This window comes from Aedes aegypti, chromosome 1 (genome assembly GCF_002204515.2).
Source record: "Aedes aegypti strain LVP_AGWG chromosome 1, AaegL5.0 Primary Assembly, whole genome shotgun sequence".
Taxonomy (NCBI): domain Eukaryota; kingdom Metazoa; phylum Arthropoda; class Insecta; order Diptera; family Culicidae; genus Aedes; species Aedes aegypti.
Window position 1 is genome coordinate 138,783,322 of NC_035107.1, and position 24,305 is coordinate 138,807,626.

The window sequence follows — 24,305 nt, forward strand, 5'->3', positions numbered from 1 at the left end:
ATTTTCTTCCAAAGCTAACATCCGTTATGGATCACCCACTTCCTGGGATGTCGGAACCAAGGAGCAATCTTCCGACCTTCGCTATTATACGGATTCCGATGGCTCGTACGTTTCGGACGATGACTTCGATAGCGGCAGTGGTGATGGTGACTCCGATAAAAACTATGGGCTGAAAATCGAGTTCAAATCAGACAATGTTGCGGAAGCGATCGAATCAGCGGATGATATCCTCAAACGGCAAAAACAACGTGACATTATCAATAGTACGAACATTAACGAACAACTATACCAAAACTCCAAGAACATAAGCAGCGGATTTGATTGTACCAAAGGAAGTGATCTGGAGCAAAATTTAAAATTGCATGAAGAACAATTTGAACGCTCTACAAATGAATTCAAGGAACGCATTAGGAGTTGTGGGACGTTGGTGAAATTCGATGAGCCACTAACCTTAGAAAATAGTTTACAAAAATCAAATGGTGCTAAAAAGGAAAGCAATAATCAACCGAATATTTACGAATTATTTCCATTTGCTTCAAAGGAAACAATAGATCAGTACATTATATCAAATACCGATGGAACTAAATACGTGAATCTCGATGGGTTGTACGAAATGAATAAACCGTACTTTCCGGAAACATATACCGTACTAGGAACTGGTGATATATTCGATAGATTTAATGATGAAAACCTGTTAACTATAGACAAAAATGGCCAAAAAACAATTGTACTGAATATCAAAAACCCCTTCGCCGAAGGCGAAAGCTCTCCCACTCCTGTTAGTAACAGTGAAGAAAAAACAATAGATCTTACCGTATCAACTGCAAATCTCAACAATCTGACCGACAACCCTGATGAATTTAGTTTCGACTATCAGCCAAATTTGAACAATCATCCCGGACCAAGTCCTAGTATTATCCTTCAAGCACTAACAATGTCCAATGCGAACGATGGGATCAATTTGGAGCGACTGGAAACGATTGGTGATTCGTTCCTGAAATACGCCATAACCACCTACCTCTATTGCACGTACGAGAACGTCCACGAGGGCAAACTTAGCCATCTGCGATCGAAACAGGTATCTAACCTGAACCTCTACCGATTGGGCCGGCGAAAAGTGCTGGGAGAAAGTATGATAGCCACAAAGTTCGAGCCCCACGACAATTGGCTTCCACCGTGCTATTACGTGCCGAAAGAGTTGGAACAGGCTCTCATCGATGCCAAGGTAAGTGAACTCCGGTATGATTGTAGTTTGCTAGTCCGTTCACCGTACCGATTTGCATTAGATACCCGCTTGCCACTGGAATTTGGCCGACCTGCCAGACATCAAGCAGCTTTCCAGCGAAGAAATTTGTAGGCTAGTTAAGGAGCGTGCTCTAGCTCTCGGACTGTTGGATGATGTGAGTATTATGTTTAGAGTCTACATGGTTAAAAGTGAATTTGTTCGCATTAATTATCTTAACTCATGGAAATATTTTTGTGCAAACATGTCCAAACGGAAATTTTGTACGAAATTCTCGTGAAATTATTAGGAGAATTACGAGACAAATTCCTGGAGAACTTCGGACTTTAAATAAATTTATGAACGAATTTTTGAAGGTCTTCGGAGAATCGCTAGAGTAATCTTTAAAACAAAATCCTGATAGAAATCCTGTAGGTATCTTAACTTTCAAGAATTCAGCATCTAAATTTCGAATGCGGTTTTTCTGTTCAAAATTGTTTTTTTTTTCTATAAAACAATGTTTTGTTCGCAGAATAGAGTACCTACGCAGAACTAGAGTACCCTAATCAAGTCAATTTTCTTGATTATGAACGAAAAAACTGGTTTTGAAAATTCTTGAAATAATTACGGATCCTGTTTGCTTAAAAGTGATTCTTGGAGGATTTTTTATAACAATTAAATGCGAACAAATAAAATTTTCAACCAAGCTTTCATAGAACTCAGTATACTACCGAAGAATAATTATAATTCTCATTTTACGCAAATGTTAGTCTGACAATGAAGAGGGCGAAACGATGAAAGAAATACAGCAATTGGAAACGAGGAACGATGAGTTTATCAAGAATGCCGAGTATTTTGCCTGTTTTATCCCGTACAACCTGGTGACTCAGCACAGCATCCCGGACAAGTCGGTCGCTGACTGCGTTGAAGCGCTAATAGGGGCCTACTTGATTGAATGCGGTCCTCGAGGGGCACTCCTACTTATGGCATGGTTAGGAATCCGGGTTTTGCCAGTATATGAAGTTCCTTACGACGAAAACAATCCAAAGGTACCAGGTAGCTCCCAACGTTACGAAAAAGATGGCATTGCTATGCAATCTGTGTACGGATACTGGGTACCGCCGAAATCTCCACTCTTGATGTACGCCCCAAATCCACAGCAAACTCTGGAACATCTCTTGGATGGTTACAGTGCCTTCGAAGACTCGTTAGGATATCAATTCACAGATCGCTCTTATCTGCTCCAAGCCATGACTCACGCATCATACTGCCCGAATCGATTAACAGATTGTTATCAACGTTTAGAGTTCCTCGGTGATGCAGTCCTGGACTACCTCATAACTAGGCATCTCTACGAAGATCCAAGACAGCATTCTCCCGGCGCATTGACGGATTTGCGATCAGCCCTAGTCAATAACACGATCTTTGCCTCGCTAGCAGTACGGCATGATTTCCACAAGTATTTCAGGCACCTTTCGCCGGGTCTAAACGATGTGATAGACCGGTTTGTTCGGATTCAACAGGACAATGGACACATCATCAGCGAGGAAGTAACTTTGTTTCTACCCTAGGTTAGAATTGCAAAGGTTATTTAAATAATTATTCTGTTTGCAGTACTATCTAATATCCGAGGATGAATGCGATGAGGCGGAAGATGTCGAGGTGCCGAAGGCCTTAGGCGACGTTTTTGAATCCGTAGCGGGAGCTATCTTCTTAGATTCAAATATGTCGTTGGACGCTGTGTGGAAGGTAAGTTATACAATAAATAAGATTGAGGGGCCCAGATAGCCGTAGCGGTAAACGCTATGACACCTTTGGTCTAACGCCGATGACATAATAACGCGTGTGCGTGCGCGAACGCGTTGCGATCAAAGGATTTTCTATTGTTGATGGTCTGCTTTGCGGGTTCGTAAACGCGCACGCGTCGCATGGCGCATTTACTATGAACCGATGCACGAGTTCACTCATTGACGTTTGAGCGGGCGGTGCCGTGTTATTTATGTGACCATGGAAACGAATGAATTTGGCACCGCTCAAACGTCAAATTCGTGAACTCGTGCATTGGTCCATTGACCGATGCACGAGTTCACCATCTGACGTTTGAGCGGTGCCTTGGGATTTACGTGACCATGGCAACAAGTGAACTCGGCACCGCTCAAACGTCAAATTAGTGAACTCATGCATTGGTCCATGGCAACACCCTTAGCCATAGTCCATTTTACGAAACGACAACACTGATGATATTGCTGTTACTTTCACACGTTACGACACCGCGTTCTGTTAAAATTTCTTTCATAAAATAAGTGATCAGCTGTTCAAAAACGTTTCGAAAAATGGACTTTTACCACTCTGTAGGCGTCACTCAACGTACTCGAATTGGCACTCTGGTATAGACCAGTGCTCCTCAGCCTAACTGATTTTTTCCTTTGAACAGGTAGTTGAGATCTCTGATCACATATGCAATACAAAACCGGCTCCGGATGCACGTTTCTGCTTCAGTTGCAAGATTTGTGCAAGAAAGCATTGGTTTCTGGATTTTTTATTAGAGAAATTCTTACAGCTTGGAAAAACTTTTATCATTATCAATAAAGCCAAAAACATATACATCTTGAAAATATTTATTAGGTCTCCGGACTCTCCTACAAGCCTGAGTCACCATAATAGCAAGGTCTGTAAAACATAGAAGAAGTGCTGCCTAATAAGAAATAGAGTTTTATCGATCAGTTGACTTAACATTCATAGAAGACAAGTTGTCAAGTAACCAAAACTCTTTAGAAATTTGAAGAAATTATTATGCACGTCAGCTTACCAAAGCTTAAGATTTAAAAGAAATCTTTTAGATTTAATAGAATTTAGAAGCTTAGGCAGATGTTCAAACTTTTGAAGCAATGGATTTTGGACAATGAATCAAACAGATAAGCCAACTCATCCATGTTTTTTTTTACAGCTGTGTTGCGTAATTGATAATCGTAAGGAGTTTTGTTAGACTCACTCTCAAATCTAAATCAATAAGCTCTCCCGTGAGAGCAAACTAATTAGAGATCCGCTTCGTAAATCTCACGCTTGAGATTTTCATGCAAAATCGCTCAATCAACTCAAACCGTAAAAAAATGATTCAGTCACAAAACCCGTCAAAGACTCGTGAAACCCGAATGCTAAACAACAGAAAGGATTATTATAATTCTACCAAACTAATGAGAAATTATTGCCATGTGCGAGATAACTGTGGAAATACGAGAGCCAACTCATTCATGAATTTGTATCTGCTGAATTGCGTGATTGACAACTCACGCATAAAAAAATCTCAAGCCTGAGATATGAGAAATGAGTTTTTCACAATTCTGATCGTAAGCTATGGAAATTTGAGTTTCTCAAAACACTGGTCTTGAAGGTCTAATTTGTTTATTTTATTATAATCATTGGAATTCACAATAAATTTTAAGAAAAATTTCATAACAGTTAACAGTTATCAACAAAAATCAACATGCGGGCCACATCACATTAGTATTGCAAATGCATTCGCGTGCCACAGAGAGAGAGAGAGTTTTATCGAGGGCCGCAGTTTGGTGACCACTGGTATAGACTATATCAAAGCATGCCCGCTTTCGACTCTTGATTTCTTTTAAGGAAGCCACACCTCAAATTTTCAAGAGCACAAGACTTGAGAACCAAACAGCGTACCGCGTTGAAAATCTATCCCATTGGTCACCATCAGCAAGCAAGCAATTTGATTGGTTTTCAACGTGAACTGTTGTCAGATTCTCTCGTCTTGTGCACTTGAAAATTCAAAGTTTGGCTTCGTTTTATAATCACCTTAAGAGCCAACTTTGCCTCTCTGAATGCTGCACCGCGTTCTTCTCTTTGTGCTTCTGTGCGTGCGCGTTGCATTCTTCGTTTAGTATGAAGGTAGATTGCACGAAGATTTGCAATTGATTCGCACCACCACTACACCAGCATCGCCTTCAGAACCTCGGCGTATTTCGCTTCCTCCGTTTTGATAACTCTTGTTTCGGTTTTCTCCTTTTTTTCTTTTTTTCCGACTCGTATCCACGGGTTGCAGCTACCTGTATTTTAGGATGGTACTCCCTATTGCGATCCATGGCCTCGATTAGTCCCGGGCCATCGGTCACCTCACGTGTTGCACTGGAGCGGCCAATGCCTGCCGTCGTCACAGTATCTAGGCTTTTACCCACACTGTTTTCAATAAAGTTGGTCGCCTCCTTCCTTGGCGGGAACCTTAGCCGGTTACTGATAGGTCCTTCACATTCCGCTAGTTGTTTGTTTTGGTTGATCATCTCTTATGGGTCCCCCTAAGAGCCGCTATTCATGTCCGCTGGAATAGTCGCCTTTATGATCCCATGGTTATCTATGCAAGCAGAGAGGCCATGCTAGGGTTGACATAGTCCTTTATGGGGTACTATGTTCAGAGCCGGATCGGCGCAGGTCAGGTAATGGCATCTGTGCCTACTCCCGCCCAGTTGGAACAACCAGGCGACGGATTTGGAACGTACTCTTAGGCCTGCCACGGTTTTACGGGACGGGGCAGCCTGCGCCATTAACCTACTCGCCGTTTCGGGCCAGTGTCACCCGACCCTACTAAGGGAGTAGAATGTCGCCGCTGTCAGCCCCAAAGCATATTATCCAGTACATATACCGTTACTTGTCTTATTACTAGCATCAATCCTGATGTGCCGGTTGGCACTCCTGTTAGTTTGGGCTAGGGTACTTTAAGCGGCACCGGTCGCTGTGACAGAGTTACATTCGGATTTTTGTGGTTTTTATGAAGGTTCATCAGAGCCCACTGCAAACTTCACCGCATCCTGGGCAACTCTCCAACTCGCAGTGGTCCTGTGGGGGGGGGGTCCGTTAAGCCCCTGGACTTTCGTCCCTGCTGCCCCAACAAAAAAAAACGCATAATGCGAAGCCATAAGGGTGAAAACTAAATTACAACATCCTTATAATCCCACCCTTATTTAGCCTCAGGTTTGAAACACAAGGTCACCTGCACCATTTCTCCGGGCAGCACAGGAAGGGCATAATACTGTAGAGGGCCTGGTACTCCTGGTAAGCTTAAAGCGGCATAAATTAGGGGTCACCTGTGAGATGGACTTTTACCACCGGAACAGGCAGTCCGTAGTGTTAATTCTTAGCCAATTGAAACAACCGCTACCGACACTACACGGCTATCTAGGCTGATCGGGAAAAGGAAGTTAACATTGATGATTAACTCCTGACGTGCCCAAACAGCCGCTGATGATCGTTTAGAAAGATGTAAATGTAGAGGCGGTAAATGTTTCCTCCAGTACTTTTCCCATCCCTGGTTTGCAGATGAGGTGAAAGTACACATATATGGTGACTTCAACCAACGCAATGCTGACTTCATCCCTGATTTTGAAAATAAGGGCATCATGCTTGCAGTGGTCGGGGAAAATGAAACGTTACAATTAATTTTCGACAAAATTGCAATTTTGGGCTTGAACCAAATTAATCATGTAAAAAATCGGCAAAATTGTTACCTTGACTTTCTATTGACAAACATCCAAAAAGTTTTCTACGTAAATGAAAGTATTGCACTCTTGTGGAAAAATGAAGCATTTCATACAGCATTAGAATACTCATTATTTATTCACAATAACTGCAAACCCACAGTGTGCGAATATGAGGATATCTATGAATACGATAATGCAAATTATAAAAAATAAAAAATAGAATAAATTCAATTGACTGGTAATCACTGATCAGAGAAGAAAATAATGTAGAAAAAGCTGTTGATATCATTTACAGTTTACTAATGGAAATTATTCGTGAAGAGGTACCTTTCAAAAGGAAAAAACTTCTTGGTAATTCAAAAAATCCCATCTGGTTCAATAGAAATATCAGTAATTTAAAGAATCGAAAGCAAAAGGCTCACAAAATTTATAAACAACATGGAAGTGATGATAATATGCAGAAATACCTGGACTTATGCGAACAGTTGAACATTGCTATAAATTCTGCACTTGAAGAGTATAATAGAAAAATTGAGAGCGACATAAAGTCTGTTACAAATTTTTTGTTACAATAAATCTTAATTGTTGAATGTTGGTCCGTGTGCGTTAAATCACTGAAAAATGTGAAAAATACCCTAAGCCAAGTTGACTGGAACCTTACAAAGGTATAAAAAATTAAATGCTCCAAGAAAGCACATGGTTTGTGACGTGTTCAAATAGCCCGAAAGAAGGCAAAATTAGGGCTTGATAAATTTGTACATTTTATTGCTTCCCGACCCCAGACATCAACTTGTTAATGTCAAAGGGGTCGATTCATTATAGGGGTGCCCAGTAGGAGATGGAATCCTAGACAAAATTCAGCTATGAGGACAGAATTTGTACCCCTGTCGACTAAAAGCAATACAGCTTAATAAAATACTTGAATTTACGGGAATGACTTGAGGACCCAAAAATTTAACAAGAAACCTCGTCATCCCGTAGGGCTCAAATAGTGACGTTCTCCATAAAAGTAATATTGGGAACGTTACAAATGTAACTTGATGTTCTGTGATTTGTCTGCTCGTGAAATTGTTTTCATTTATTTTTTTTTTTGTAACAAGTCATGCCCAAGAAATTTCTTTAACTATACTAAAACAAAATTAAAATGAAAAAACCTCCCATCAAAAATGCAACTTGACGATAAAGACACTAACAACCCGGAAGAAATTTGCCACCTCTTTTCAACGTTTTTCCAAGAAATCTATACGACATTTTCAAAAGAGGATCGGGACCTAAATTATTTTTCATTCTTCCCTGCTCCCTCAAATGACATTTGTGTGCACCAGATAAGTGTACAAGACATCTTGAAAGGATTGGATGCCACAAAAAGTGCAGGACCTGATGAAATCCCTCCAGTATTTATGAAGAAGCTTGCTGTTGAATTAACATCTCCTTTGTTTTGGTTGTTCAATATGTCACTAAAATCCGGCAAATTTCCTAAAATCTGAAAGAAATCATTCTATTCTATTCTATTTACAAATCAGGGAAGAAAACTGATATTCCTAATTATCGTGGAATTGCTATAATTTCGTGTATTCCAAAGCTCTTTGAATCCATTGTTAATACAAAATAGTTTGGGCAATTAAGGAACAGAATTATTCAGAGATTTAGGCGTAATTTTAGACTCAAAACTCACTTTTATCGATCATTACAACTAGAGATGTACCGAATAGCACTATTCGGCCTTCGGCCGAATACCGAATGGTTACAAAATTATTATTCGGCCAAACGAATATTCGGCCGAACATTCGGCCGAATAATAACCTAATATTTGGCCAACCAAAATCTTAACATTCGGCCGAATGACATCCATATATTCGTCTAATTTCTCAAAACTATATTTTTAATTCTGGATAAAGGAAAAAAACGAGTTTGTTAAAGTAAGGAAAGCTTCTACGGTGAAAAATTGAACGCATTACGAATGGAAATGAATGATCGTCTCCTTGAGCTTTTGAAAGCGGTTGTAGAGATCTTAAATATCATAAATTCTGAAGATTTTTTGAATTTCTGAAGTTAGAGAGCTGTATTTTATTGCTGTTAGCACTTCTTATCTATTTCATGTTTTATTTATGGATAATCCAATATACGTCACTAGATTTCTCATCCGAACGAGAGTAGTGTCTCAAACAAAACAATACCGAAAGAATGGAAAGTGCTAATGTATGTTAACATCGAACTAGTCTACCTTACAGCCTCAGAAAAAGGATTATTAAGCTATTAGTACACTATGGCAAATATTTGGCATGGATTGATACAGAGCCAAACAAAGTACATCATCGCAAAGATTTGGTCGGTGTTGAAACCGATGTTTGTCTATTAGTTTATGCCTAGTCAAATAGTTGTACATTTGGCATGCGTGTACTTAAGGCTAAGTTGCCCGTCATTCGTTTTGGCAACAATGATGACTTTTCAGCTTGCATTTCAAAGTGATGAAACTCAGTCTTGATAGTTTGTATTGACTTGAAAAAGTATGCTGTGTCAGTGCAAAACCAACTGATTTTCTTTGATTCGAAATCGTGAGATGAATTAGCAACAATCATCAACGACGCGTACAAATTTCAATGACGGCCTACTTCGCCTTAAGGCTCATTTGCAGAAAATACCTTGGGTATTGAGCAGCACCGTAGTCACCTTAATGCCATAGATTGGAGAATTCTCACATTTAGAATATTTGGCGTCAAACTCCTTTCATAGAATCCATGAAACGATTTTTTTTATTTGAATTCGTCAATTTTGTTACTATTCGGTCACTATTCGGCCTATTCGGCCGAATAACAGAATTCATTATTCGGCAGACCGAATATTCGGCAAAATCAAAATAATCGAGATATTCGGCCCGAATATTCGGTACATCTCTAATTACAACACCATTATACATAAAGCAACAAATATGCTCGGTTTTATCAAACGCTTTGGTTCTAACTTTAATGATCCATACACTATCAAAACTTTGTACGTTGCTTACGTGAGGTCTATATTAGAGTATTGTATGGTCTCCTTTTATGTGGGCTTCGTGGCCTTGCGGTTAGCGGCGTCAGTCGTCTAGGCGTATTGTGCCACGGGGTGTGGGTTCGATTCCCGCTCCAGTCGGTGAAAACTTTTCGTCAAACGAAAAATTCATCGCTGGGCTACTGGGTGTTTCGTGTAGTCCGTTGCCTAATGTTAGTGATCGTTCAGTCTGTGCAGCCTATGTGCTGAAGACGGTGTAAATTGTCTTTTAAAAAAAAAGACGCATGAAGAACGTCTTGAATCAGTTCAAAAGCAATTTCTGTTATATGCTCTTCGTAAATTGGGCTGGACATCCTTCCCTCTTCCATCTTATGAATCAAGATGCATGCTCATTGATATTCAGACACTGAAAAAGCGCCGCGAATTCGCTATGGTTTCATTCGTGAACGATATTGTTTCGCATCGTATTGATTCTCCTAACCTATTAAACAGTTTAAATTTTTATACTTTTTCCCGGCAATTGAGGAATCGTAACTTGTTTTTTATTAATCACCGTCGTACTAATTATGCAAAATTTTCTCCTCTAAATCGAATGATGAGTTTATACAATCAACATTGCGAAACAATAGACTTAAAAATGTCGCGTAGTAACCTAAGAATATACTTTAACTCTGTAAGATATAGTAGTATATAGTATATATAGAGGGGCCCAGATAGCCGTAGCGGTAAACGCGCAGCTATTCAGCAAGACCAAGCTGAGGGTCGTGGGTTCGAATCCCACCGGTCGAGGATCTTTTCGGGTTGGAAATTTTCTCGACTTCCCAGGGCATAAAGTATCTTCGTACTTGCCACACGATATACACATGCAAAAATGGTCATTGGCATAGTAAGCTCTCAGTTAATAACTGTGGAAGTGCTCATAAAAACACTAATCTGAGAAGCAGGCTTTGTCCCAGTGGGGACGTAACGCCAGAAAGAAGAAGAAGAAGAAGAAGTATATAGATTTAAGCTAAATATGCTGTTCCGCCCAAGAAAAGTAAAAAAGTCTGCTTAAGAAATGGTCAAGAAATTTCCTACAGTGAGCTCCATTTGAATTGACATTTCTTTTCAACAGCGTACTGCGATAAAAGAAAAATGCTTTTCTTAAGCATTTCTTGCAAGAAATTTTCCACGCATCGAGATAGGCGATTACTTTTCTGTTGAAGTGCATACTTCGCTTTAAGTGTTAACATGTAGTCTACTTTGATTGACGATAATAATAAATAAATAAATAAATAAATAAATTTCCCCCTTATAAAAAGGGCTTGGACCTGTAGCTCTGGTTTTCAATAGTTTCAAGTTCTTTCGGACATTATACTGTGGTGAGCCGTCATGCGCTAGCGGTGTTTATCTACATCATATAACTATTTCGGAAAAATGTCGCGTAGTAACCTAAGAATATACTTTAACTCTGTAAGATATAGTAGTATATAGTATATATAGAGGGGCCCAGATAGCCGTAGCGGTAAACGCGCAGCTATTCAGCAAGTCCAAGCTGAGGGTCGTGGGTTCGAATCCCATCGGTCGAGGATCTTTTCGGATTGGAAATTTTCCCGATTTCCCAGGGCAGTATCTTCGTACCTGCCACACGATATACGAATGCAAAAATGGTCGTCATTGGCACAGTAAGCTCTGAGTTAATAACTGTGGAAGTGCTCATAATAACACTAAGCTGAGAAGTAGGCTCTGTCCCAGTGGGGACGTAATGCCAGAAAGAAGAAGAAGAACTATTTCGGAATCTACACTCTCTCGTAGTTTGCTGAATATCTATGTTCTCTATCCCACACCGCATACTTAGCTTAATACGGCAATGTATTAATTTCATCACGTGTATGGCATTAAGCCTGCATGCTATTTCATTCCCTTTAACATTTCTCTATTACTCTAATTTAACATTTTTGCATTTTACCAGGTATACCGAAGTATGATGGGACCTGAAATCGAACAGTTCAGCAATTCTGTACCAAAATCACCAATTCGAGAACTTCTTGAACTAGAACCGGAAACAGCTAAGTTTGGGTAAGTGATAGCAAATGTGCATCTAAATGTGAACCTCTTGTAAAAAATTGCTTCTATCTCAACAACAGCAAACCGGAGAAGTTGGCCGATGGACGACGCGTTCGAGTGACGGTTGAAGTATTCGGAAAAGGAACATTCCGTGGCATTGGGCGCAATTATCGCATTGCGAAATGTACGGCGGCAAAATGTGCCCTCCGGCAACTGAAGAAAATGGGGCTAATCAACAAACGTCGTTGAAATATCACCAACCAGGTAGGCAAAATTAGAAAATAGCAGTGCAGTGAAGCAATCTTATTTAGAACTCAAAGTTTACCAACAAAAAACAATAGCAGCACGATTTTTTTTCATATTTTGTGAAAACTAGTTCCTAACATAATGATCTAATTTTTGCTTCAAATTGAAGCCGATTTACTTCATTAGCTCAATAGTATCTAGTCAAAGCTTCAAAATTGCTTCACTAGTGAAAACGAATATTGCTTTCATAAAGCTTTTGACACAAAATCATAACTTGTCGACATAAGTTATGGTAGATATCATTCCTAATAAGTAAAACTTGTACCCAATATTTTATATTGAACAATCAATCAGAAATGGAGAGAAAGATATGAAGTTGCACGTTATAGCATGAATATCTTTTAATAGGGTCACTACGTAACATCGGAAGCCTGTTCGACACTTACCGTGGAGAATGATGGATTTGATGCTAAAGACAAGAACGAGTATGAACTAACGAGGTTTTAGTCCTGAGGTAAATTTATCTCGGAACTAACGGCTTTACTTTCTTTCCGAAGGAAGTCGTTGCTATAACCTTAACGTCATAAGTGACCATCTCGGGTATAAAATTCGATCCAAGGACCTCGGCATGAGAAGCGTTCAATCAAACTACTACATATCCAAGCTACCAGTAAGCACGATAATGCAGTGAATCAAATTGTCATCGAAACAAACGCAATACAAATCAAGTGCGCTCACAATAGTTTGTCCCAGTTTCTGCAGATTGGAATACAATCTCAAGAAAAATTGTCATGGCAAACACAGGAAGCAACATTGTTGCAACCTTTTTAGCTCGTGATTTATCAGTTATTTAATATACGATTTGATTTTGATTTGATTGTTATTTGATAAAGTGACAATTTTTACCAACACGGAGAAAGTTATCGAAAATTACAAAGCGGAACCTAGAAGATCGCTACGCATGGGGTGAGCGATCATTATCATATTCTGTTAAAGTTGTGATAAACTGTTGTTGGATTGTTGCAACAAGCATAGGACAATGTCTTTGTTGCTGCGTGTTGGTTGACAATTTATTCACTAAAATGCGGCATAATAACAGCATTAAATACGCCTATAGTGTAATCCTCCGTAAAGTGTCGTAACTCAGTGCAGCTAAGACCCTTATTCCGCGCATTTTTTTAAATATATAGGAAATTAAAAATTATTGTTATTGGTATTTTTTGTAAAACTGTGATGTATTATCATCATGGTAGCAAAATGGACAAACGACCAAATTTTCTCAAAAATTGCGAAATTTTAAAAGAAATGCGCTCAATTAGACTACTTTGCGGTGCTACCACTATATTATATTTGTCATTGTTTGACGTTTTTGGGGCCCAAATAGCCGTAGCGGTAAACGCGCAGCTATTCAGCAAGACCAAGCTGAGGTTCGTGGGTTCGAATCCCACCGGTCGAGGATCTTTTTGGGTTCAAAATGTTCACGACTTCCCAGGGCATAGAGCAGGCCTGCCCAACCTTTTTGAACCGCGGGCCACATTTCAGTAATAATATCGCGCAGTGGGCCAAAACATTTAAATTTTTTTAATCAAAATTCTTTTGGAAAAAACGATATAATTGTTTTCGAGCACCATACTAAGGATTCAGTAAGAATTTCACTAAGTATTCTATAATAATCTTGCGAAGGAGTTGGGTTCAAATCATGTCAGTATTTAGTTCAAAAACCGCTGAAAACCCTGAATTTAATTTTATATCAGAGTCATGTTAAAGATGCTTTTAGAATTCTACTCTGAATTTTGTCAAAATTCCCATCATTTTTAAAAAGTTGTGATGGAATTCAGCGTGACATTTGGAAAAAAAAATCCAACAATACCCTCAAAATTTCCATTCTAATTCCTGTAATGGAATCTGCGAAATATTTTTCCAGGATTGTACGTAAATCCTGTTGAGAGTTAGATCAGAAATCCACACAGGATTATGTGGAAACACTGCCCAGCATTTTGTAAAAAATTGGTTCAGAAGATTGTGAAAATTTCTGCTAATGTTTTTGTGAGAATTTCTCCTCGGTTTTCCGTTATTTATTGTACTGGATTTTGCAAGAATCAAGCTATTGCGGTGATGATAAGCTTGGCTGAAGAAAAGGCTAAATTCTTTCAAATATTGAAAAAAGTCTTAGCATGTGTTGTTAAATTTGTAATTAAATTATTGTTATTATTAAAAAGTATGTGGATACGAGTAACTGACACTGAAGAAGACTTCAAGCGGTAGCCGAAATACGCGTATCTGTCAAAGATAAGCATTTAAGAGCGGAATTAAAAGGTACACGGTACTCCATCTACTTTTAAGTTTCTCTTTAAAGTATGATTTCTTGTTATGAATCTCAAATTGATTCTCACAAGTTAAATTTATGTGGAAAATAATTTTAATGCTTTTAAACTTCAAAGAAGAGTGCTATCAAATTTTCAAGTATTACCAATAACTAATTATTCACGAGTTGAAAAAGTTGCAACAATGTTCACCCTGAGGTATGTTATGACAACGTTTCTTGAAATTGCATACCAATCGAAAAAAGTTGGAAAAAACGATTGTGGGTGTGCTAGGTTTAAATATTGATTGTTGTGAGATTGTTTCGATGACAATTTGATTTACTGAGTACTAGCGACATATGACATTGCATCATTTGAATAATCAATGGTATCAAGTAAATTTAGATGTAAAAACTAATTGAATCTTAGCTGAAATATTAGAGTAAAATTGAATCGAAACATTCAATATAACCCTTGTTATATTCTAATTTCAAATAAGTAGTCGGCGGGCCGGATATGAGAAGAGTCTTCAAACTCATCGCGGGCCGTACAAAATGACGTCGCGGGTCGGATGTTGCCCGCGGGCCGTACGTTGGGCAGCCCTGGCATAGAGTATCTTCGTATCTGCCACACGATATACGTATGCAAAAATGGTCATTGGCACAGTAAGCTCTCAGTTAATAACTGTGGAAGTGCTCATAATATCACTAAGCTGAGAAGCGGGCTTTGTGGCCGAGCGGTTAGTGTCACCAGGCATTTAGCTGTATCGTGCTAAGGAGTGTGGGTTCGATCCCCGCTTCAGGCCGAAAAACTTTTCGTGAGAAATGTTTTCCGACTGTGCCACTGGGCGTTGCATGCTAGTCCGTTGTCTAGTGTGATGCTTCCTTCAAAGGGCAAAATGCCCACTGGAAGCATTAACGTGTCGGTGTCTTTTAAAAAGGCTCTGTCTCAGTGGGGACGTAATGCCAGAAAGAAGAAGAAGAAGAAGAATGTTATTTTTATTCGAATACGCAAATTTCTGTATTTTGTTCTTCGATTTATGGTGATGAAATGCTGAATCGTACGTAGCATGCTAGCATGCATGTACGAAATGCTGCTACGTAGCAGGATGAACATAAACTACAAGCCAAAAGTATGAAATGCAAGTTGAAGCGATTTCATAATTTTGTCGGGTAGTGTATATGTAATGAAACTCTATAACTGCAACGTCATAAAAAACCATATGTCTGAAATAGATAAAAAAAAAACAGTAGAAATTTCAGTTCATTCAAGATCCAATGGTATGCTGTCGACATCTATCTGATATTGCGAACGTGAACAGGTTGCATTTTTCAAACATAGTCTCTAAGAAGAGGAGAATTTTAAATATCTTCAATTTTATTTCAAAAATATATTCAATTGAATGCAGTAGAAATATTTTCAAAATTATCAAACAGGAATTAGATATAAAACATCTCTGGATAGCCATAAGCGAATGTCAAAAGGATTTGTTTCAATTCATCTGAGATGATTAAAATACAAAGTATATATCAAATCAAACTGCAATCATCATGAAGAAAAACTAGAATCCAGTTTCAATATATGTACTTAGTTTTGTTTTGGTATCATTAAATGTATGATCTGTCTTTATGAGCTGAGTTTTATTTAAACTAGTTTTAAACCACAGAAGAAAGCTAAACAATTTTTAGGTGATATTACTTATTTAATGATGACATTCCCATACCTTTCCTGCCATCATCGCACATGATTCTTAACAAAGATGACACTGTACTGGATTCTGATCTCTGTTTAAACCGAAAGGGTCACATTTCTCACTTTTCTACTAGCAGTGAACCCTGGTGAACAACTCTAAAGGTTTCCCATAAAATTTCATGGTATCTTGCGCGACTATTCTACAAGTTCTTCATTAATTTAATCTCAGAATCCTCGAGGAAAAACTACAGGGACTCTTCTAGTGATCTCTCTAGCTAGAAATTGCTTTCGAAATATTTCTAGCTCCTCCAGTGATTCCTCCAGAAATTCCTCTAAAGATTCATTCACCAATTCGCTCTAGAATGTTTCCGTGGAATCTCTCTACAATTTGCTCCAGGAAATGCAAAAATGCTTCAAGAAGGATTTGTTCCACTACTTATTCCACCGATTTCTCCAGCTGTTTTGTGAGTTGTCTGTGGAGATCTTCAGAAGATTCCTACAGGAGTTCTTCTAAGGAAATGAACAACAGATTATACCATTTTTATGGGATTAGTTAAGGGATTTTTTGAGGAAATCTTTGAAAAAATACACCGATTTTGTCAGTTATTCTTTCTTCATGAATTCATTCAATGTTTTTCCCAGTAATTTCTCAATTTTTTTCAAGTGATTTATTGGATGAAACTCCTCATGGATTTCTTAATAAATTCGACCAGGGATTCCTCAAATTTATTCAGAAATTTATCTAGGAATGGTACAAGTATGTATTTTATCATGGGCGATTCCTGCAGTTCTTCAAAACATTTATCGACTTTACGATTTTACACCATTAATTACTACGGCATTTAAAGAGGAAAACTAATTATTACTAACTAATTGCGAAAAAGGCCAAAAACTATTGCCATGCAGTTTGAAAGCGCACATAATTTTAATTTAGGACTCACTACTCCAATTGAAAATAAACTTCCAGAGAGTAGCTCATCGTTTTTGGTTGATATATTTAACAAATGTTTGCAGTTGGCAAATTTTCCTGACAAACGGAAAAATGCCAAGGTTGATCTGGGGACGGACCTGGTGTAGTGGTTAGAACACTCGCCTCTCACGCCGAGGACCTGGGATCGAATCCCATCCCCGACATAGTCACTTATGACGTAAAAAGTTATAGTGACGACTTCCTTCGGAAGGGAAGTAAAGCCGTTGGTCCCGAGATGAACTAGCCCAGGGCTAAAAATCTCGTTAATAAAGTCAAACCAACCAACCAAGGTTGATCTAATTTGAAAACCGAACAAAAATCCTACAGATGCTTCCAGCTATCGTCCAGACGGCTTGCTTTCCTCCATCAATAAACTTTCTGAAAAGGTCATTTTGAACAGAACGATGGTCCACATCATCGAAAATTCAATTTTTGCCAATGAAAAGTTCGGATTCCGACATGGACATTCGACCACTAACACGTAAAAGTTGCGTGTAACAAATTTGATTCGTTCCAACACATTTGAAGGCTATTCTATTGGTCTTGCTCTTCTAGACATAGAAAAACAGTGTTGTTGTGGCATAAACGCTTGATTGTAAAATTAAAAACTTCAATTTTAGAATAATCCAAAGTTATCTGCCCAATCGTACACTTCAGAAACTTCAGAACTCCAAGTCTGAAAGACTTCCTGTAAGAGCTGGTGTTTCTCAAGGCAGCCTTTTGAGGCCAATATTATACAATATTTTCACATCTGACTTTTTTTTTTTTTTAAGTTTTTTTTTTTTTTTTTTTTTTTTTTTTTTATATATATAAGGCACTCCGTGCTCGTGGCCACTACTGTGCCGGAGTCAGTTGATCTGTAGCTGCTTTATCGATACAGATCTATTTTTAACTTATCTGTATTTACATCTAGTTTCACTCTCTCCTACTCTTTTACTCTCACACCGAGCGCAGGTAGGAGAGAGCTCTGCTATTAGTGAGGCTAGCTGCCTGCGAAGAGGGTCAGTTTGTCTCAGTCACCATCTGATACTGACGGAGGATGGATGTGCTCCGTGAGGCGTCTTCTGGTGGCTGGACGGGTTTTTTGTGGAGGGGCTGGGAATCGAACCCATGACCTTCCGCTTATGAAGCGGAAGCGTAACCTCAAGGCTACAGACCCCCCTAACACATCTGACTTACCTGAGTTAAATAATGCTAGACAAAAATTAGCTTTCAAAAATCACATTGAGGGCATTCATGCCAAATGTACCAAGTATGTAATATATCTCTATCCCCTTATTTATAGAAAATCAAAACTTTGTCTTAGGAACAAGCTTTTGATCTTCAAACAAATGTTCAGGCCAGCCATTTTTTGTGATGTACCAATATGGACTAGCTATTGTAATAGCAGGAAGAAAACTCTGCAGAGGATTCAAAGTATAAATTTAAAAATGATTCTGAAGCATGATACAAATGTCGAACAAAATAATTAATAGTTAATAGAAAAAAATCTTTGAAATCTTCTATTGCCACGATAAATGCGTGGCACATCTAAGTTAAGTTACGTTAAATTAATTGAAAGATATTTTTTCTTTCTCTCTAAAATCCACTCATCTGTAAAAATTGTGAACTGCTACGGCAAGTGAAATGTAATATGTTGTTAACAAAATGCTAATAAATGCTTAATTTAGTTTAAATAAATTAGAATGATGAGTGTTTTCTAACACAGAACACCTAGATATAAGAAATGAATATAATAAAGAATTGAAAAAAAAGATAATGTTTCATTGCTATATGGATCTTATATAAGATCCGACGTATGCATTTTACAGTGCTACATTTCCCATTCGACACGTGAACGATGTAAAAGGTGGTTTCCCCAATTGTGAAAACCACTCATTAAAATTGTAATTAGTTCTTATTGGATTATCACCGTTCATCCCCTCGTAAAATCAAAATTTGGATGTCGCCGGCGTCCGTCTGCTGCTGCAATCGAAAATAACGGTACACTGTGTATACACATTCTTGCGTAAAACGGTATCGTTTGTAAATGGAAGCAAAGTTCATTCCCATTCATAAATTTGCGCTGCTTCTCCGCTCGGTGCAACACGTTGGCATGAACTTGGATGAGTTCATTCCCTGCGAGGCGTCAAACTGTCAGATTCTGTTGACTGTTGGCTGTAAATAGGCCAGGGGAAGTGGTTCACCTAGAGTGAATTTCTGTCAGAGAAAAAGTAGATTTTGTATGAGATTTGACAGAAAAATGAATGACAAGTTCATCCACTTCTCCTGGCCTATAGAGCGCTGCATATGACGAGCCTAACCTCACTTATTTGACAGCTGCTGGTCCTGTTGTTTACGTTTCGGACTTAGTCGTTTTTTCCATCATTTTTTCATCTTCGTATTTCTATCATCAGCATGCTGATGGTGACGATTTTCCACGGTAGGAAGATAGAATAATACGATCCGTGGGTATCTGCAGTGGATTTGACCTCTCCTCGCAGCAAACTTTCACGAAATTAAGAATGATTCGAAAAAAGTACCATGTCCAAACTGTAAACAACAGGACCAGTACTTGTCAAAATTGATGCGTGACGTCACAGTGCAGTGGAGTATAAAACACATCAGCAGTTTCGATCTAGCTGTTTATGTACAGTATGGTCCATACAAAAATGCGAAAATTTTACGAACGTCAATTTTTATTCTTTTCGTAGATGAATTTAATTTCTTATTGATTATGGCTTCGCCTTTTTTTTATAAGTGGGGCCCAGTTAGCCGTAGCGGTAAACGCGCAGCTATTCAGTATGACCATGCTGAGGGTCGTGTGTTCGAATCCCGCTGGTCGAGGATCTTTTCGTAAAGGAAATTTTCTCGATTCCCAGGGCATAGAGTACCTTCGTACCTGCCACACGATATACATATGCAAAAATGGTCAATCGGCAAAGAGAGCTCTCAGTTAATAACTGTGGAAGTGCTCATAAGAACACTAATCTGAGAAGCAGGCTTTGTCCCAGTTGGGACGCAACGCCCGAAAGAAGAAGAAGAAGAAGGCTTCGCCATGTAGGACACAGTTATCAACTGAGAGCTGTCTTTGCCAAAGTTGTCATTTTCGCATTCTTATATCGTGTGGCAGGTACGATGATACTCTCTGCCCTCTGGACGTCAAGGAATTTTCCATTACGAAAACATCCTGGACCGACCGAGAATCAAACCCAGACACCTTTAGCATGGCTTTGCTTTAAAGCCGCGGACTATAACCACTAGGCTAAGGAAGGTCCTTATCATTTATTTCATTTATTATTTATAAATAGAAAAATATCTAACAATTCTGAACCCCTGGACGATTGTTATATTTAAAAAAAAACATGTCATAAAGATCCCCGTTTAGGTAACTGAGTACAACAGGTGTTCTAGTTCACCCACAAAACCTTCAATCTACTGATTTGATAAGCAATCTTTTGATGTTTTTTTTATATGGCACAAGCCCCTAACCATTCATATAAATAAACAGGGCATTGTATAAATAAGTACTGATGTTCTTGTCCTCCAAGGATTCAATAATACATGCAGTGTCACACTTTCATACCAATGGTCAATGTCTTAAAAACAGCATCTTAAAGGCATCAAACTGTTGAATAGTTTTCAGAAATCTATCACTCAGAGCACGCTCAGGTCCGTCCCACTCGGGCTCAGATTGGGTACCACTTCTAGTACTGCATTTGCTCCCTCGGTAGTGCAAAAGTACCATATTTCAGGAAGTTCTTGGACGATCGTGATTGTTCACAAACACCTTTTTAGAGAAAATATATTTACTTTTTATAAAACATACCTATGAGGATGTAATGAATAAACCCAAGTAACCATAAGCCGTATATCGGGCCCTTTCAGCCATATACGGCTAATATAGTGCTATTTAACGGCTTATTGGCATTATATCAGCCGTAAATCAGCATTTTGGCTCAATATACGGCTTATTGGTTACCTGGGAAATACAAATAATCTATTCAGGCAACAATGTATGATAAGCAGGCTTAGAGAAAATGTGATATGGAAACGAAATAATAATTATACTGTCAGTTATAAATCTAATACCGTTTTGTCTCAAATTCCGAACAGACTCATATTCCGAACACTCGGTTTTTGTATGGCGATTTGGTGGAAATGTTTCGTTGAAATATGTCACCAAATAACAAGAAAATGGCAGTCAATTGCAATTCAATTAAACCGTCTCCAATATAATTTATACCACCGGAATAGTGATGATTATTTAGTTTGAGACCAGTAGAACTAGCTCAGATAAATATATTTGCGAAATTATTGATTTGAATACGATTTATTTGTGCTGTTCGGAATTTGAATCAAGGTGTTCGGAATATGAGACAGAATTAACACAGTGTTCGACATTTGAATCAAAATGTTGTTCCATTCTTTTGCGGAAAAACAATACTAAAACTAATTAAACCAACTTTATTATCGGTACATCCAACAACTAACTGTTAGACTTTAGGAAGAAATAAAAATTTACACAAATATCAGCTAATTTCTGCCAATCAGATGCATTTGAAGTGACTGTTGGCCTTAAGTCTTCGGAATATGAGTCAAAACGGTATTAGTTCAAAAAGACGATTCTAAAATTACTACAATGGCGTAGTTGGCACAATAAGGGTAAGAATATCAGAAAATATTAAGCACCTGATGAGACTTTTGATGGTCAACAACAATGTTTCTATGAAATGATTAATTTAGTAGTCACCGACGGACATGGGCGGAGATTACAGTTGACGGTTTCTGATGGAAATAGGCAGAAATTCGTGTAAAAGGTCTCTGATGGACAAAAGCAGAGAAACAAAAAACTAAATTCTGACGGAAATGGGCAGATATCTAGAATAAAACTAATCTCTGATTAGGCCGAGTTAACATATACACATATGTGTTAAAAAAGGACACTTGATTTCGCTAAGGGGGATAGAATAAATAGACCAAAATGTATTAAAATGTCTGAAATCCCGATAGAAAATAAGAGTATTTTGAGTTTCATGCTCGGAACGCTGACTCCTGCTGTTGATTAGCAAAAATTGTGACGATTTGAGTTCGAGGTCAAACAACTTAGATTACTAAGCCATCTGGTGTTCAAAGATTGTAATATGTACTTCCTAGAAGACTACGATGTTAAACTTTACAATATGCTCAGCAAGGTCATATTGGAACTTTTTCTGTAAATCTAAATCTTCGTGTTTATGAATGGTCAGTATTAACCAAAGCAATAGCAAGTACATCAGAGAGTACGAAAATGCGTTCTATTAGAGCGTAGAATCCAATTTCTATGTCAAATCGAATTTCTTCACATTAAAAGGTATACCAATGCTAAGAATCTAGCTTAGAGTTGAACATTTTACGTACATGGATATGCAATGCCATTCAAAGTGATAAAGGCCCATTGGAAAACCAAATCGTGAGTTGAGTAAGCCTTTTAAAAAAATATATAATAAGTTATTAAATATTAAGACATGGGAAATTGAACAAACTCAGGAAAGAGTAGAAAAAGGGAATAATGTGAGGAATCAATTAATAGAATACAAATAATCTTTTCAGGCAACAACGTATGCTATGGAAACGAAATAACAAATATACTGTCAGTTATTAGTCTAAACTTAGTTCGAGAAGACGCTTCTAAATTTACTACAATACATACTTCATTAATTTAATAATGGCGCTTCTTGGATGACTTAGAATATCTCACAATCTCAACACAACAATACAGCAACAAAATAAAAGCAACGTATTTATCCGAACTTCTTTGCATATGCAAAGATTTCAAAAGTTTATATATCACGCTTGTAGCTCTGGAGACTATATTCCAGAGTATTCTGAAGTTTATGGCAGGTATGACCAGTATTATGTTATAATAGTTGAAATAAACTACACAAAGCATGAGTTGAAAACAAATAAGATTATTTCCGCCAAACTCATCATTTCATTACATAGCTTCCCATTTAACTGTCTCAACTCAATTTACGAACATCGCGAAAAGTAACGTAAATTGAATTGAGGTTTTAGTGTAAAATGTTTTTTTTTTCTTGTGTTTTGAATAAATTCGGATGAGTAATTTTTTTTTTCATCTGTTTCTGTTCGGGATGAACCACTGCGATACCGCTATTTATACCTTTTGGAGAAAACAGTTAGTCACCATTAAACTCTCAAAAGCGCACCCCTTAATCAGGTTCGGCCACTAAGCTGGTTGAATGATACTGATTTTGACCATTCATCGGTACTCTAGCGTATCAAATTATTGCATCTACTTATAGGATTCAAAGTCAATTTTTGAAACTGTGAACAGGTTTCATCGCATGAGACATTTAGATTTCTTTAAACAGAAAGCTTATTTTAGAATTTAAGAGTTCTGCTACTCCACCGATTCGGAATCGTTTCCCTCCTAAACATCGAATGATAAACTCTTGAACTCGGAAAAAAATTGTCTCATGAGTTGAAACCAACCTCAGTTGCTGATTGAGCCATTTTTCCACTTCGACCTCCTCATCATCTAGGACAAATAGGTGGGTCTTAGTGGCTTGTTACTCTCTTATACTCTTCCGACCGTAACTTATAAGTATTCACAAGAACAGATACAACAAGAGTAGAATATGGTAGATCTTACCCCGTAACGCACCTCGTAAAGGTGATCTACCCGCGTTACGGGTGAATGAGTAATTAAATGGAGCTCTAACATGTGAATGTTAGGTTTTATGTTGATTGGCTAATTAAAACGGTGAGTGAGTGAGTTTTCTTTATTAGAGAGACTTTCAGCCCTTGGCTGGTTCGTCTCGTCGTTTTAAAACGGTGTATAATCCACTGTAGCTATAACCTGGTGGCCTGGTGTATGGCCAAAGCCGGTTCTTCTAGCCTATTCGATAGTTTTAAAGGAATGCTTCAAAATCCTCTCTCGTATAGATAAAAATGATATCTAAAACGTCTTCTTCTTCTTCTTCTTCTTCTTGGCACTACGTTCTCACTTGTACAGAGCCTGCTTATCAGCTTAGTGTTCTTATGAGCACTTCCACAGTTATTAACTGAGAGCTTTCTCTGCCAAACTTGCCATTTTCACATTCGTATATCAAAATCCGGACGGTACCAATATCCGGACACCTCGATTATATTCAATTATTTTAACTAATTTGAATGTTAATATGTTTTGATTTTATTCACACTCTTTAATTTAAATATTGAAAATTGCATACTAGCATTTTTAATCTAGCTGGCATTGTCAAATAATTACTAAAAATAAAAACAAGTTAGTTGTTTCCGTCGGATGTCGTTCCATCGCGGTCCATTTTGGTTCAAGTTTAACGATGTTTGAACGCACAAGCCAAGGC

The 24,305-nt window shown here is 38.1% G+C and overlaps 1 protein-coding gene across 1 annotated transcript in view; it reads left to right on the top strand.

The window, feature by feature from the left end:
• LOC5571497 (endoribonuclease Dcr-1) overlaps positions 1-12,377 on the top strand; it is a 56,654-nt gene extending 44,277 nt beyond the window's left edge. Inside the window, exons 7-12 of the mRNA XM_001659697.2 lie at positions 15-1,225; positions 1,287-1,400; positions 1,993-2,772; positions 2,837-2,971; positions 11,651-11,757; positions 11,826-12,377. Coding sequence (XP_001659747.2) covers positions 15-1,225; positions 1,287-1,400; positions 1,993-2,772; positions 2,837-2,971; positions 11,651-11,757; positions 11,826-11,994 — 2,516 coding nt within the window. The 3' untranslated portion in view covers positions 11,995-12,377. The remainder of the gene's footprint in view (positions 1-14; positions 1,226-1,286; positions 1,401-1,992; positions 2,773-2,836; positions 2,972-11,650; positions 11,758-11,825) is intronic.
• The last annotated feature ends 11,928 nt before the right edge of the window (positions 12,378-24,305 follow it).